A 14,177-nucleotide genomic window follows, 5' to 3' on the forward strand; every position below is an offset into this window, starting at 1 on the left:
AATGAGAAGCAAAAAGTATTTTTGATCAACAAGATATTTTCAGTAAGATCTTACTTTGTTAAAATGCTGTTACTGGTGGATTAAGCAGTTAAAAAACTGCTAAAAAAAAACTATATTATACTTATAAACTATAGAACAGCACAAACTGTAGTTTGTGAAGGCGAAATAGGAATAAATTGAGCTTTAAGATTGTAATAGAGAAAGTGGAAAAACATTTATAAGTGGACCTCAGAGTAAAAAAATAAAAACCCCTTTCATTGGAGTCTTAAGTTAGTGTGTTAGTTCTTCTGTTCGATTGTGTTTTCAGGTTGTCTTGACACACTGGCTGCGATGCAGGAGCTGAAGATGGGTGTGGCCAGTGCTGAAGAAGAGACTCAGGCTGTGATGAAAGTCTACTCTAAAGAGGACTACAGCGTGGTCAACCGCTTTGAGAGTGAGTTCATGAAAAGTCATACAGCTGTTACACCACCAAATACTCTTTTAGACTTTAAAAGGGATAATTCACCCAAAAATGAAAATTCTGTCATCACCTTCATGTTGTTCCAAACCCATAAGATCTTCGTTCATCTTCAAAAGACAAATTAACATATTTTTGATGAAATCCGAGAGCTTTCTGACCCTGCATAGTCAGCAACACAACTGACATGTTCAAGGCCCAAAAAGGTAGTAAGGGCATTGTTAAATTGTGGTTCAATCTTAATTTTATGAAGGTTTTTTGATGGATTTATGATGGTTGAACCACTGATGTAACCTGGACTATTTGAACAATATCCTTACTACCTTTCTGGACCTTGAACGTGGTAGTTGTGTTGCGGTTTTCATCAAAAATATCTTAATTTATGTTCCAAAGATGAGCAAAGGTCTTACGGGTTTGGAGTGAGAAAATAACAACAGAATTTTAATTTTTGGCTGAACTATCCCTTTAAGACACATTCGCATACAAGCATCTTGACAATTTCCAGCAACACGAGCGATACGTCCAGAATGTGATCAGATATTTAAAAGCTGCATGAATTACAGTAAAAAACAGAACCTCTTGGCAACCTCCACCGATAAAAGTTTGCTACATTTGGTAAAATTTTCAGTTCGGTTGCATTTATATCATTGTGTTGTTTTTGCGCACTCTTTTTTTCTAGGTCACGGAGGAGGTTGGGGTTACTCTGCCCACTCAGTGGAGGCTATCCGCTTCTGCGCAGATGCTGACATCTTGTTAGGAGGACTGGGTCTTTTTGGTGGCCGAGGGGAGTACACTGCAAAAATCAAGGTCAGGTGCTATCTAAGTGTTCCCGTCAGCCCACTTCATTCTCAGGAGTTTGATCATTTTCAGTTGATGATTAAGAGCTGTGATTGTGTTGCAGCTGTTTGAGCTGGGCCCAGATGGAGGAGACCATGAAACTGACGGAGACCTGCTGGCCGAGACAGATGTACTGGCATACGACTGTGCTGCTCGGTAAGTACCATCCAAAACAAGATCATTTCACTATTTCAAGAGTGCTCTATCTAGAGTGCAGGTTAATTGCTGCATAATTACTATTATTATGTATGCACTTATATATAGGCCTGCCAATGGAGCAATCTTAAAACGGTCAAATATAAGTGTAATTTTTCATATACTACTAGTATTTATAAATATTTTTTAATTTGCTGAGTACAAATAGCTCATTAGGGCTACTGTTGTGTTTTCTGTGTGCAGGGAGAAGTACGCAATGATGTTCGATGAGCCCGTGCTTCTGCAGTTGGGCTGGTGGTATGTGGCCTGGGCTCGTGTGTCTGGACCCAGCAGTGACTGCGGCTCCCATGGCCAGGCCACTATCACCACTGATGATGGGTACAAACACGCATATTACTGTGATTATGTGATCGTTATGGCATGATAATTCACTAAAGATGGTAATTATCATTGTTAATTCCTCCTACAGTGTGGTCTTTCAGTTCAAGAGCTCGAAGAAATCCAATAACGGTACTGATGTGAATGCTGGACAAATACCTCAGCTGCTGTACAGGTACACGAGCGATTTCAGTTCTGTAACGGCTTGTTTGGTGTATCGACTTTATTAATTCTTTCACATGCCTGTTTTGTTCTGATGTTTCAGGTTGCCATCGAATGATGGGAACGCATCCAAAGGAAAACAGCAGACCAGTGAGCCTGTGCACATCCTCAAGCGTTCGTTCGCTAGGACCGTGTCTGTGGTATGTTTATGAAAATATACTGGTTGCTTATGGGCCAATAATGTTAAGCTTAAAGGAGAAGTTCACTTCCAGTACAAAAACGTACAGATAATTTACTCATTTACCCACCCCTTTGTCATCCAAGATGTTCATGTCTTTCTTTCTTAAGTCATAAAGAAATTGTTTTTGAGGAAAATAGTTTAGGATTTTTCTCCATATAGTGGACTTCAATTGTACATGTGAGTTTGAACTTCTAAAATGCAGTTTAAATGCAGCTTCAAAGGGCTCGAAATGATCCCAGCTGAGGATGAAGGGTTTTATGTAGCGAAACGATCCGTTATTTTCTAAAAACAAAAACAACATTTATGTACATTTTAATCTCAAATGCTTGTCGTGTCTATCTCTACGTGTCTTCTCTGTATTCCGGTTCAAGACAGTTAGGGTATGTTGAAAAACTCCCATCTCATTTTCTTCTCTAACTTCAAAATTATCCTACATTGCGGTTTGACCTTTTTTGAAAAGGGCGTTTGATCATCTTTGCATGTTCACTTTGTAAAAACTGGGTCGGTACTTCTGCAGCATTGTAGGATGATTTTGAAGTTGGAGGAGAAAATGAGATGGGAGTTTTTCAACATACCTAACTGTCCTGAACCGGAATACACAGAAGGCACGCAGAGCTAGACAAGACGAGCATTTGAGGTTAAAAACTAACGTAAATTAACGTAAAAAGTGTTTAGGTGATGTAAAAGTCTGGTCTGGCCCAATTAAATTGCTGACATTCTTGAATTGTTTTTAAACAAGCAGTGAAGCAGTTTTGTATTAATTAATTGTTTTTTTTTTTTTTTTATTAAAAACTTAACTTGCCAAATCAACTGACATAGTAATCAACATAATTCTTGCGTTTCTGGCAATATCTGATTTTTTTTTTTTACATGGCAGGATTGATAAATGGAAAAAACAAGAAAATATCATCATGTACGCTATTTAAAAATGTACAATATTTGTTATTTTTATTTATTTTTCAAAATAATAAATGTGTACTCATTCAGTATTCATTAATATTTAAAACATATTTAATCACTTCTTACCTGACGGTTAAACCATTTGACAAGTTATTAATACAGATTTAGTTGAGATTTGTTTAAATGAATTTCAAAAATTATTGTTTTACATTTTGTGTGAATTTAATTACATTTTAATATTAAAAGTTCAATTAAATGCTGACATTCTTAAATTGTTTTAAATAAGCAGTGAAGCTTATTTAATTATCTTAATATTTTTTTTTTAATTGAAAAGTAAATTTGTCAAATCAACGACATAATAATAATAATAATAATAATAATGTACATAATTATCAACCAACATATTTGATTCATTTCTAATAAAATCTGAAATTTTTTGACATGGCAGGATTGCTAAATGGAAAACACACAAGAAAATCTCAATATAGGTAATTCAAAAATTTACAATATTTGTTACCTTTATTTTTTTTTTAAAGTATTTTGAAAGTAAATAATATATGTACTCATTAGTAGTTATGTTGTACAGAAAAAAAATTATTTGATGGTTGCATCATTTGACAAGTTACTAATCAAAGTTTTGTTCATTTAAAATCTGTTTAAATGAATTTCAAAAGTTTATGAAACTGACATAAATGTACAACTACTTAAAGGTCCACTGTTGACAATGTTGAGGAAATTTGAAACAGGAAACAGAAAAACAGTCCCGCCCTCTTTTTTGAATAGCCAATAGTGTTTTGTTTATATCACAGAGCCATTGAACTCTGTAAAGCTGCATTTGACGGCGTATTAGAGCCACAGTCTAATCCATATTATAAAATACAGCGTTCTATTTAGAATTCAAACAGGTCTGATACGTTTTGTGGTCTGTGCCGATTCTGTGCTGTTGTGTCTCTGGACCAGAGCAGACTGTGTGTACGCTGTGGCGGTTTGTGTGACTTCTTTCTCACCAATGGAAAGCATATGTACACTGTCTAAATCATTCCCTATCTCCTATATAGTGCACTGCGTGCCATTCACCGTACAGAATATGCTAATTTTGTGAAGCTTTGGCATCTATTTATAGTGTAGGGGGCGGGACACTTCGAATTCTAGAGAGCGTTTGATTGGAAGTGCAGGGTGATGTCATGAAAATCGTTAATCCATATTGGTGGAAGTGAGAGACTGTACTGTAAGTTTTGAATGCTTAAATCTTCTAAATGCAAATTTTGTCATTGTTTTGAAGCACACTAGCTTACAAATAACCTTTAGGCTAACATGTTCATACTAAAAGCCAAAAAACTAAAATGTTGATTTCATGGGGACTTTAAAACTTGGCACGCATTTTAAAAAAGATCATTGTAAGATTTCTCTTTCATCTCTGTTCGTGGTTGACCCATAAATGTGCTCGTGCTGATATTTTGACCTGCTTTTTCCTCAAAAGGATATGTTAGCAACACTAGTTTGAGTGTTCATATAATATCCTTATGCCTTGTAACAAACTAGAAAGCAAAAAGAAATTGGCAAGCAGCAGATGTACCGCAGCCAATTCTGAATAGTTTGTACTTCAGTGTATTTTATTGCCTGTTATTCTTGAAGGAAATCCCTTGAGTGCTGGTGCTTTTTTTCCATGCGTCTATCTGCTTTGTGCAGTCAAACCAAGTTAATAATAGGTCAGCTCTTTGGTTCATTTCCCAGTTGTGTGTGTTTGTTCTCGTGTCAGGACTGTTTCGAGTCTCTGCTGAGTATCCTGCACTGGAGCTGGACCACGCTGGTGTTGGGGGTGGAGGAGCTGAGGGGCCTGAAGGGTTTCCAGTTCACAGCCACTCTTCTGGACCTGGAGCGTCTGCGGTTTGTGGGCACCTGCTGCCTGCGACTGTTACGAGTCTACATCTGCGAGATCTTCCCCATTTCTGGTATTCTATACCATTTCTGCTTATATCTAAAGGATGTTAAAGTGGCGTCCCACTGGCTGTTTAAAAAGCTACATATTATTTTTGCTAAAATGCTGCAGTCAAGACAGGCCCCTTTCACTCATTCTGCTATTTAAGTGATTGTGTAAGTAAAGCTATTGGCTGAAAAAACAGCTGACCTAAGTTACATTGATTTTGAGCACTGCTGTCACTCTCTTGACACTGTACGACTAGACCTTGTCACCCGGTCTTATTGTTATACACTGAATCTGTGCTGTCACTTCTTGCTGAGTCGGACTGTCAATGTCACAAGTGGAGCTCCCTTGAGTTACAGATGTAGTCTATATTGATTGTCAGGGTCTTATGTCACACTAGGCCTTTAAGCACATGTAATGAAGAGGAAGACAGCTTTGGGACAGAGTTGTTAGTCTTTAAGGAATAGTCTGAATAATTATTAACTAAAACCAAAATGTAAAATTGTGAAACATTATTATGATGTAAAAAAAAAAAAATGTTCTGAAGATCTGAAGTGTGATCAAAGCTGAATTTTCAGCATCATTACTCCAGTCTTTAGTGATCACATGATCATCCAGAAAACATTTTAAAATGCTGATTTATAATTAGTGCTGGAAACAGTTTTTGCTGCTTAATATTTTTATTTACAACCTGTGATACTTTTTTCAGGATTCTGTGATACATTTATTTAAAATAGAAATCTTTTCTGACAATATGCACTACCGTTCAAATCTTTAGGGTCAGTACGTTTTTATTCTCTCTCTTTTTTTTTTAATTACTTTTATTCAGCAAGGGTGTCTTAAAATTGACAAAAAAAAAAATGATAGCATTTCTATTTTGAATGAATGCTGTTCTTTTTAAACTTTTTATTCATCAAAGACTCCTGAAATAAGTATCAAAGGTTCCAAAAAAATGTTTGGCAGCACAGCTGTTTCCAACATTGATAATTCTAATAATAAATCAGCATATTAGAATTTCTAAAGTATCATGTGACTCTTAAGACTGGAGTAATGCCTGATTAAAAAATCAGCTTTGCATCACAGGAATAAATATTTTTTTTAAGTATATTACAATATAAACCATTATTTTATATTGTAATAAAATTTCACAGTATTACAGTTTTTTTTTTTTTCAAAAAATACTTATTTAGAAAACATTATTAGTCTTACTAATCCCACTCTATACTAGTCTATACTATATATGATAGTTAACAAGCCAACATTTCTGATTTTTGTTTAGTTTAAGTTTAAGTACTAAAATACTACTAAACTAAAACTTAAATATGTATTTCAGAAAATAACAAAAACTAATACAAATAAAACTACATAACGAAATTACTAAAACTGCAACTAAAATGAAAATGAAAGCAGAAAATATAACTAATTTAACAAATATAACAATTGTGTGGATCTTAAAAAGGCCTTAAATCAGAGCAGAAAAAAGTAACATTGAATGCTGCATGCGTTGCCAAAAATTCTGTCTTCCTGGGTAATTTCGTTTTTTTAATACAAATATCTAAACATTCTTTAATCAAAATAAAGTTCTTAAGATCCAAATGTAAAATGTAGTCTTGGAAAACTGAAAAGTAAAGTGGGTTAATGCTTAAAACAAAAACATATATCCTCAAAACACGTTTTCCCTTTTGAATTAAGTTTTGTTTTCTGAGCCCGTTGGCACAAATTTGTTCTTGTTTTAAGCATAAACTTTACAGAACTAAAACTAAATTTTACAGAAAATGGGATTTCTTACGTCATTTTGCCTGATTTATGAATATTTAGCCATTTGCAATGGGAAATCAGACAAAAATACTAAGGAAGAGCATTACTCTTATTTTTACAGTGTGGTCAGAAGGTACAAGAAAAGTTATTTCTATATTCTAGTGGTTTGGAGCAGAGCTATTTAAGCCTTAAATCTTTTTAATTATTAAAAATAAATAGAGATCTGTTGGAAGCTGTATATTCAAATAGGGCTGGGCGATTTGGCCTAAAATCAAAATCTCGATTAATTGAACATTTTAACCCGATTACGATTAATGAACGATTATTTTATTCATTAATAAAATTATATTTAAATAATATTTATTTTTTTGCCCTCATAGTTCACTGACAAGTTTTGTACAGTAAATATGCTCACATATTACAAGTGAGAGATTTTTGAATGAAGGGTGCACACACTATCTACTATCTATGATTATTTATTGAACATCAGTGTTGAACAACTGAAATTAAAGCACACATTGCTTAAAATGAAAAGTCACATTTTTCTTAAATTAGTGAAAATAAATAACTTGCAATTAAATTATTTATAAAATAATAATAAATATTAAAAGTAGAAAATAAGCAGTATCTCTTCTAAATAAAATTACTCTTACGTGACTCCACACGCAGTAGTGTTTTTAAAGGGAAAGTAATTGAAATAATTGACCTGGAAAAATTTGATCGATTATAGGTTCTGAATGTCGATTTCGATTACTTTTCGATTAATCGCCCAGCCCTATATTCAAATGTTGAAGTGTTACTAATACAGCTCATTTTCTGCTCCCTAGACGTTTACATTAAGAGAACATATTGATTTGATGTGTTCCCTTCAATTTATTCCTTTACTTTGCCTTAAAGGGATAGTTCAACAATAAAAAAAAAGAAAATTCTGTCATTAATTACTCACCCTCGTGCCATTTTTAACTCGTAAGAGCTCTTTTAATCTACATAACACAAAGTAAGATATTTTTGATGAAATCCAAGAGCTTTCTAACCCTGCATAGACAGCAACGCAAAAAAACAGGCGGTATTCTCATAGCTTCATAACATTACGGTTGAACCACTGATGTCACATGGACTATTTTATCGATGACCTTACTACCTTTCTGGGCCTTGAACATATCAGTTGTGTTGCTGTCTATGCAGGGTCAGAAAGCTCTCAGATTTCATCAAAAATATCTTAATTTGTGTTCCTAAGATGAACAAAGGTCTTGAAATGACAGAATTTTAATTATTGGGTGAACTATCCCTATAAAGTTACCTTTATAAAACCTGCAGAACTGTCTGGTCCAAATTGCATCTGCATTTTATCTTACACTGCCTGTTTGTGTCTCCTATCCAGCCAGTACCAAAGCGGTTGTGGAGGAGTCCAGCAAGCTGGCGGAGTGTGTAGGAAAGACACGCAGCCTCCTGAAGAAGATCCTGTCAGAGGGGATGGACAACTGCCTGACCAAGCTGGACAACGACCCGCAGGGATATCTGAGTCAACCCCTTACGCTGCTGGAGGCCGTGCTGCAAGAGTGCCACAACACCTTCACCGCCTGCTTCCACTCGTTCTACCCCACGCCGGCCCTGCAGTGGGCCTGCCTTTGCGATCTGCTCAACTGCCTGGACCAGGTAATCACAATCACGAGACATTCAGCTTGTACATAAAAACACCATAATACATTCACAGATATTTAGGAAACATGTTAAGTTCACATACTTGTTTCTCTGAAAAACAAAGCTACAGCCTCCTGTTTTTGTTTTGGTCTGACTCTGCCCACTGAAAGTTTAACCAATAGTATTTTGACACCCCGGGTTGCCAGTTGGTGAAAAACAGCGTATTGAAGCCGTGGAAGCCAGCAAACGAACTGGGTCAAAGATTGCAGTTTCTACTCAACCTTAGAAGCCTCAGCATCAATCTGAAAAGCTCTATGACTAAAGGCATATAAAAATGTGGATTAATCAACTCAAACTTTGTTGCCTTTCATTGTCAATTGCACTTGTTCCTGTCGTGTATCCCTCAATCTGGCAACCCACGTGACCATTGCGTCAGAGGTGGACGCAGTATAAGAAACCATCTTTTAAATTTGGACTGCAGGACCCATTTCAACTGCTAGCTGTCAATATTAAGTCTCATGTGGCCTCATTTTGTCTAGATTATAAATCATAAATGGATAAATCTCAATAAACCTATCAAGAACGTCATAATTTAACCCAAAAGCAACAGAAAGAAATAATAAATTATATTTTGGTTAAATCAAATTAAGTCTTATTATAAGGTCATTATTATCTTTTTTTTTTTTCATGACAATTAAGAACATTTTTCCAACCAATTAAAAAAAGGGGGAAAAAAATCCCCCCAATTCTCTTCAGTCTGAAGCAAAATCACATCATGATTTATTCTTTAAAATGTAAAATATGGTTCTTTTTGTACTGCTTTTAATGTTTGCTCTACAATACAAGGCATTATAGTAATTTTATTACTGTAATTTTATTACTTGAATTTTATTAATGTGAAATACAAAATAATATTAACAATGTTCTCTATTGGGGGGGGGGTGTGCCTACTTCTAATAAAAATATGAAAAAATAAAAACATATGGAATTTTTTTTTATTAATAGGAATAATTTAGCATTTATTTTTATGCATATTTAAATGTAGCAATGTAGCAATTCTAAAAAATAAATAAATAAAAAATAAAACTAAGGAAAAAACCATGTATGAAAAACAGATTGCATTGTAAATGTGTATTTGTTAAAGTTTACTTAATTATACATTTTATTTATTATTTTATTTTATTATTATTATAATGTATTTCTTTCTTTTTATTATTTTATTATTTTTATAATTAATATTTTTATGTATATTTACTTTTTTGACTGAAAGCGTTGGTATAGGAGGAAAAATGTCTATTTTGCCATTTTCTTTTGGTTAATACTTTTGAAAAGATGAAAAAATAATAATAAAAATAATATAATATGAAAAAAAAGGGAAAAAAAAGGAAAAACCACATATGGAAAACATGGAATCCAAAATATAATGTTTCTTTTTTTCTTTTTCTTTTACAAAAAATAAATAATGAGTAATTTAGCATAACCTGTGCTTGTTTGTCTTTTTTTTTTAAATTATAATAAAAATAATAAAACATGAAAAAATAAAAACAAGGAAAAGGCACATATGGAAAACATATGGAATCCAAAATATAACGTTTCTTTTTTTCCTTTTTCTTTAAAAAACAAACAAAAAAACAATTAGGATTAATTAAGCATAACCTATGCTTGGTTTTTCAAAATTTTCAAATTATAATAAATATAATAAAAAAATAAAAATAAGGAAAAACCACATATGCAATCCTAAATATAATGTTTCTTTTTTTTCTTTTTTTAAGTAAATAATTAAGATTCATCATGTAGCATAACCTATGCTTGTTTGTCATTTTTATATTTTATATTTTTATATGGTTATTATTTTAATTTGTAAATATATATTAGTTGAATTTTACTTATTTATACATTTTATTATAATTATCTTATTATAATTATTATAGTGTATTTCTTTCTTTTCATTATTTATTTATTTTTAATTATTTTATTATTTCTATAATATTTTATGTATGTTAAATTTTTTTTGACTGAAAGTGTTGCTATAGGGAAAAAAAGGGTCAATTTTGCATTTCTCTTTTGGTTAATACTTTTGAAAAATATAATAATAAATAATAAATTAAATTATTTCAATGTTTTCTCTTTGATTTTGGGTTGAAATGTGACCTAGATATGTTTTTTGTGATATTCACCTCTAGAACCTCTTTAACAGAGATGCATTTTCAGCTGAACCACTTTCAGTTCCCAGCTCACACTGCAATCGAGCCTCTTGACAGATTTAGAGCTGATGAATCTGAGCTCTAAAATATCTCCAATGACACCGTAAATCAGAGATTCTCTCAGAAAAGAGGGAGAGCCTCCATATATTTTCTTTTTCAAATTTCTGAGCAATACATTAATCACTTTACTGGTAGACACACAGTCTAGTCAGATGCAGCAAAGACTCTACCCATCATAACATTGACCTTCATGTTGACCTTCAGGACATTCAAGAGGCGAACTTCCGCACGTCGAGCAGCCGTCTGCTGGCCGCGGTCATGTCAGCGCTGTGTAACACGTCGGTCAAGCTGACCTCCATCTTGCCCATCGCGTACGACGGGGAGGTGTTGCTGCGCTCCCTCGTCAAGCAGGTCAGCACCGAGAATGACTCTGCCCTCGCTCACCGCTTCCCCCTGCTGGTGGCACACATGGAGAAACTCAGCCACGTGAGTACTATCATCCCTCCTTTTTCAAAATAAAACATTTTATTAACATTTATCTGCCTGAGCGGTTACAAAGCTCTCTTTATCGTGTTTTGATCAGACGGAGGAGAATCTCATGGGCATGACAACTTTCCGTGAGGTTCTGGAGAAGATGCTTGTCATTGTGGTGCTTCCTGTGAGGAAGAGTCTGAGGAAAGAGGTTGAGCTCTTTTCTCCTCATCTGGTGTCCAACACTTGTGGCCTCCTGGCTAGTATCGTCAGTGAGCTCACTGCATCTGCTCTCGGCTCTGAGGTTAGAAGGACAAATCTTTTGCTTGCCTCTCATTCCTCTCATCCACATACACACACACACACTCCTCCTCGTCTCTTTGTCCGCAGAGCATTCGCCTGCTGCTCTAATTGCATTACAGCCACCGACTGGCCATAAATAGCTTTTAGATGGTGGAGGAGAAATTATGTCACTCTGTTTCATTAGAATCCCAGAATTCACTCAGAATCTGTATCCATAGAGCGATACAGAAAGATCTATATTAAAATAAAGTTGAATGTCAATGTTTAGTAAGAAATATGTTAATATATGTATATTTAATTATACGATTTATAATATTTTTACAATGTTAAAACATTAACATACAGTTGCAATCAAAATTATTCAACCCCCCCAGAGACTGCAGTACTTTACAAATATTTTTTGCTCTTTCTGAAGATCCAGGACTAAATTGCATCTACAACAGTTTTCTGGCATATTAAAAAGGGATAATGTCAATATATAATGTAATGTTTTTGAGTTATAGGATTTTTTTAATTACACAGCTATGTCAGAATTATTCAACCCCTATTCAACATTGCTGTTTTAAGACAGTTATTTTTATGGTAAGGAACAAAATTGTCTTAAAAAATTGTCTTAAGCCTTTACAAACTTATTAAAAATGGAATTAGCTTGGGGTGTTACACATAGTATACTCTTAGCCCATGCATGTGCTGAAGATGAGTAGCAAATATGGTAAAGTCAACAGAGCTCACACAAAATCAATAGAGAAGAAATAGTTTGCTATATTATAAAGTCTAAAACTACATGAAGATTTCTAAGACATTACAAGTTCCTAAAGACACAGCTGGCAGCCGTATTCCTTAGATTAAAGTGTGTTGAACCAGAAAACCTTTGAGAGTGTTGAACAAAAAAGCACAATATCATAAAATGTTTGATCAGATCAACTGAGGAAAAGCTTGCAATGTACAGCCAAAGACTTGCAAGATGACCCGACAAAACGAGGAAAAATATTTCAATGCAGTGTACAAGAGGAACACTAGACAAGTGTAGTCTTCATGTTGAGGAATCTTGCTGAATACCATTCTTGACCAAGAACAACAAAAAGCTGACTTGAACATGCCAAAATTCATTTGGATAGACCTGTGGAGTTCTGGAAGAATGTTTTATGGAGTGATGTGACCAAACTGGAACTTTTTGGACGTATGGATCAGAGGTATGTCTGGTGCAAGCAGTGGCAAAGTAAAAACCAAAGATTATCAGTGATCTGAAAGCTTTTTCAGGTGAGGAATGGCCCAAGATTGCAGCAGAAAGGTGACAGGAACATCTAAGCACTTCCAGGCAGTGTTTATTGGTGGTTTTAAAGAATAAAAGATTCTACACCAAATTTACTTTCAGGGGTTGAATAATTTTGAACTTAAATGTTTAGAGCCAATTCGATTTTTTTTTTCATTATTCATCAACTTACGTTCTCAGAATTACTCAAATGTGTATTAACTTTCTTTAATAGTTTACTGATGCCTTTGTTGAATTGTTTTCACAAAATGTTCTCTGCAGCAAAATGTCTTGCAGGACAAGGGGGTTGAATAATTTTGATTGCAACTGTATTAATATTTTAAACAAATTATTATATGTGACCCTGGACCACAAAACCAGTCTTAAGTAGCATTGGGTGCATTTGTAGCAATAGCCAAAAATACATTGTTTGGGTCAAAATGATCCCTTTTTTGTTTTTATGCCGAAAATCATTAGGATATTAAGTAAAGCTTATGTTGCATGAAGATATTTAGTAAAATTTCTACTGTAAATAGATGAAAACAATTTTTTTTTATTAGTAATATGCATTGCTAAGAACTTAATTTGGACAACTTTAAAAATGTTTTTTTTTTTCTTTTCAATATTTTTGCACTCTAAAATTATCCTAATATCCTAACAAACCATACATCAATGGAAAGCTTATTTATTAAAAAATTGACCCTTATGACTGACTTTGTGGTACAGGGTCACAAAAAAATATTTTATTTAATTAATTAAATTTTTAAACAAATTCAAATTTAAAATTCAAATTTTTATTTAATATACTTATTAGCATTATATTTATAGTATATTTTTATGTACAAATATATTATTTATTAACATATTTGTATATTTAAGCTTCTCCCTCCAGGCTGTCTGGGCCTTGAACCAGGACATTTCTAATTTATGTCAGTTTATAAAATTCCAATTCTGTCTTTTTGATTTTTCTTTTATAATTTATTTCTGTTATTTTAATATTTTATTATATTTTATTTCTGTGTTACTCAATTTTATTCTGTGTGCAAAGAGTCAAAAAAACCTGCATGTCATACTGTGTGGACAAACATTTTACCCTGTTTAAATCTTTTGAATACTGTAAAAACAAAAAATCTCAATATCAGCGTAAAAAATGTAAAGCATGCAGATTCCATGTTGGCCTGCTCATGCAGGATTGTTGTAGTGGGAAGCTGAGTCATGAACACAGGTGTGTCCTCCACTGGACCACAACAGTCTGCTGCAGTCTTTCTCCAACCACTTGGGAAAAGGCCATTGGCACGTTGCCATAGCAACTGTTCTGTCATGCTCTAATAGAGTACATTATGGAGAGTCTTACAGCTGCTTTACTTCTCTTTACCTCTGTCTGTTTCCAAAGGTTGAATATAAATCGCTAATAGAGTTGCACAAATGGCATCCACTTTCTGCTGTTTGCAGTCGCACAGGAAAAGCATGATTTTAGTTGGCGGTTCTCATGT

At 33.8% G+C, this 14,177-nt stretch overlaps 1 protein-coding gene across 1 annotated transcript in view; it reads left to right on the forward strand.

Moving 5' to 3' along the window:
- Positions 1 to 14,177, forward strand: part of mycbp2 (MYC binding protein 2) — a 136,329-nt gene that overhangs the window by 61,241 nt on the left and 60,911 nt on the right. The window contains 10 exon segments of the mRNA XM_073845931.1: positions 308 to 433; positions 1,137 to 1,264; positions 1,359 to 1,450; positions 1,694 to 1,828; positions 1,920 to 2,003; positions 2,094 to 2,190; positions 4,891 to 5,083; positions 8,195 to 8,469; positions 10,923 to 11,144; positions 11,242 to 11,433. Coding sequence (XP_073702032.1) covers positions 308 to 433; positions 1,137 to 1,264; positions 1,359 to 1,450; positions 1,694 to 1,828; positions 1,920 to 2,003; positions 2,094 to 2,190; positions 4,891 to 5,083; positions 8,195 to 8,469; positions 10,923 to 11,144; positions 11,242 to 11,433 — 1,544 coding nt within the window.

The sequence above is a fragment of the Garra rufa genome, chromosome 8 (assembly GCF_049309525.1).
Source record: "Garra rufa chromosome 8, GarRuf1.0, whole genome shotgun sequence".
NCBI lineage: Eukaryota > Metazoa > Chordata > Actinopteri > Cypriniformes > Cyprinidae > Garra > Garra rufa.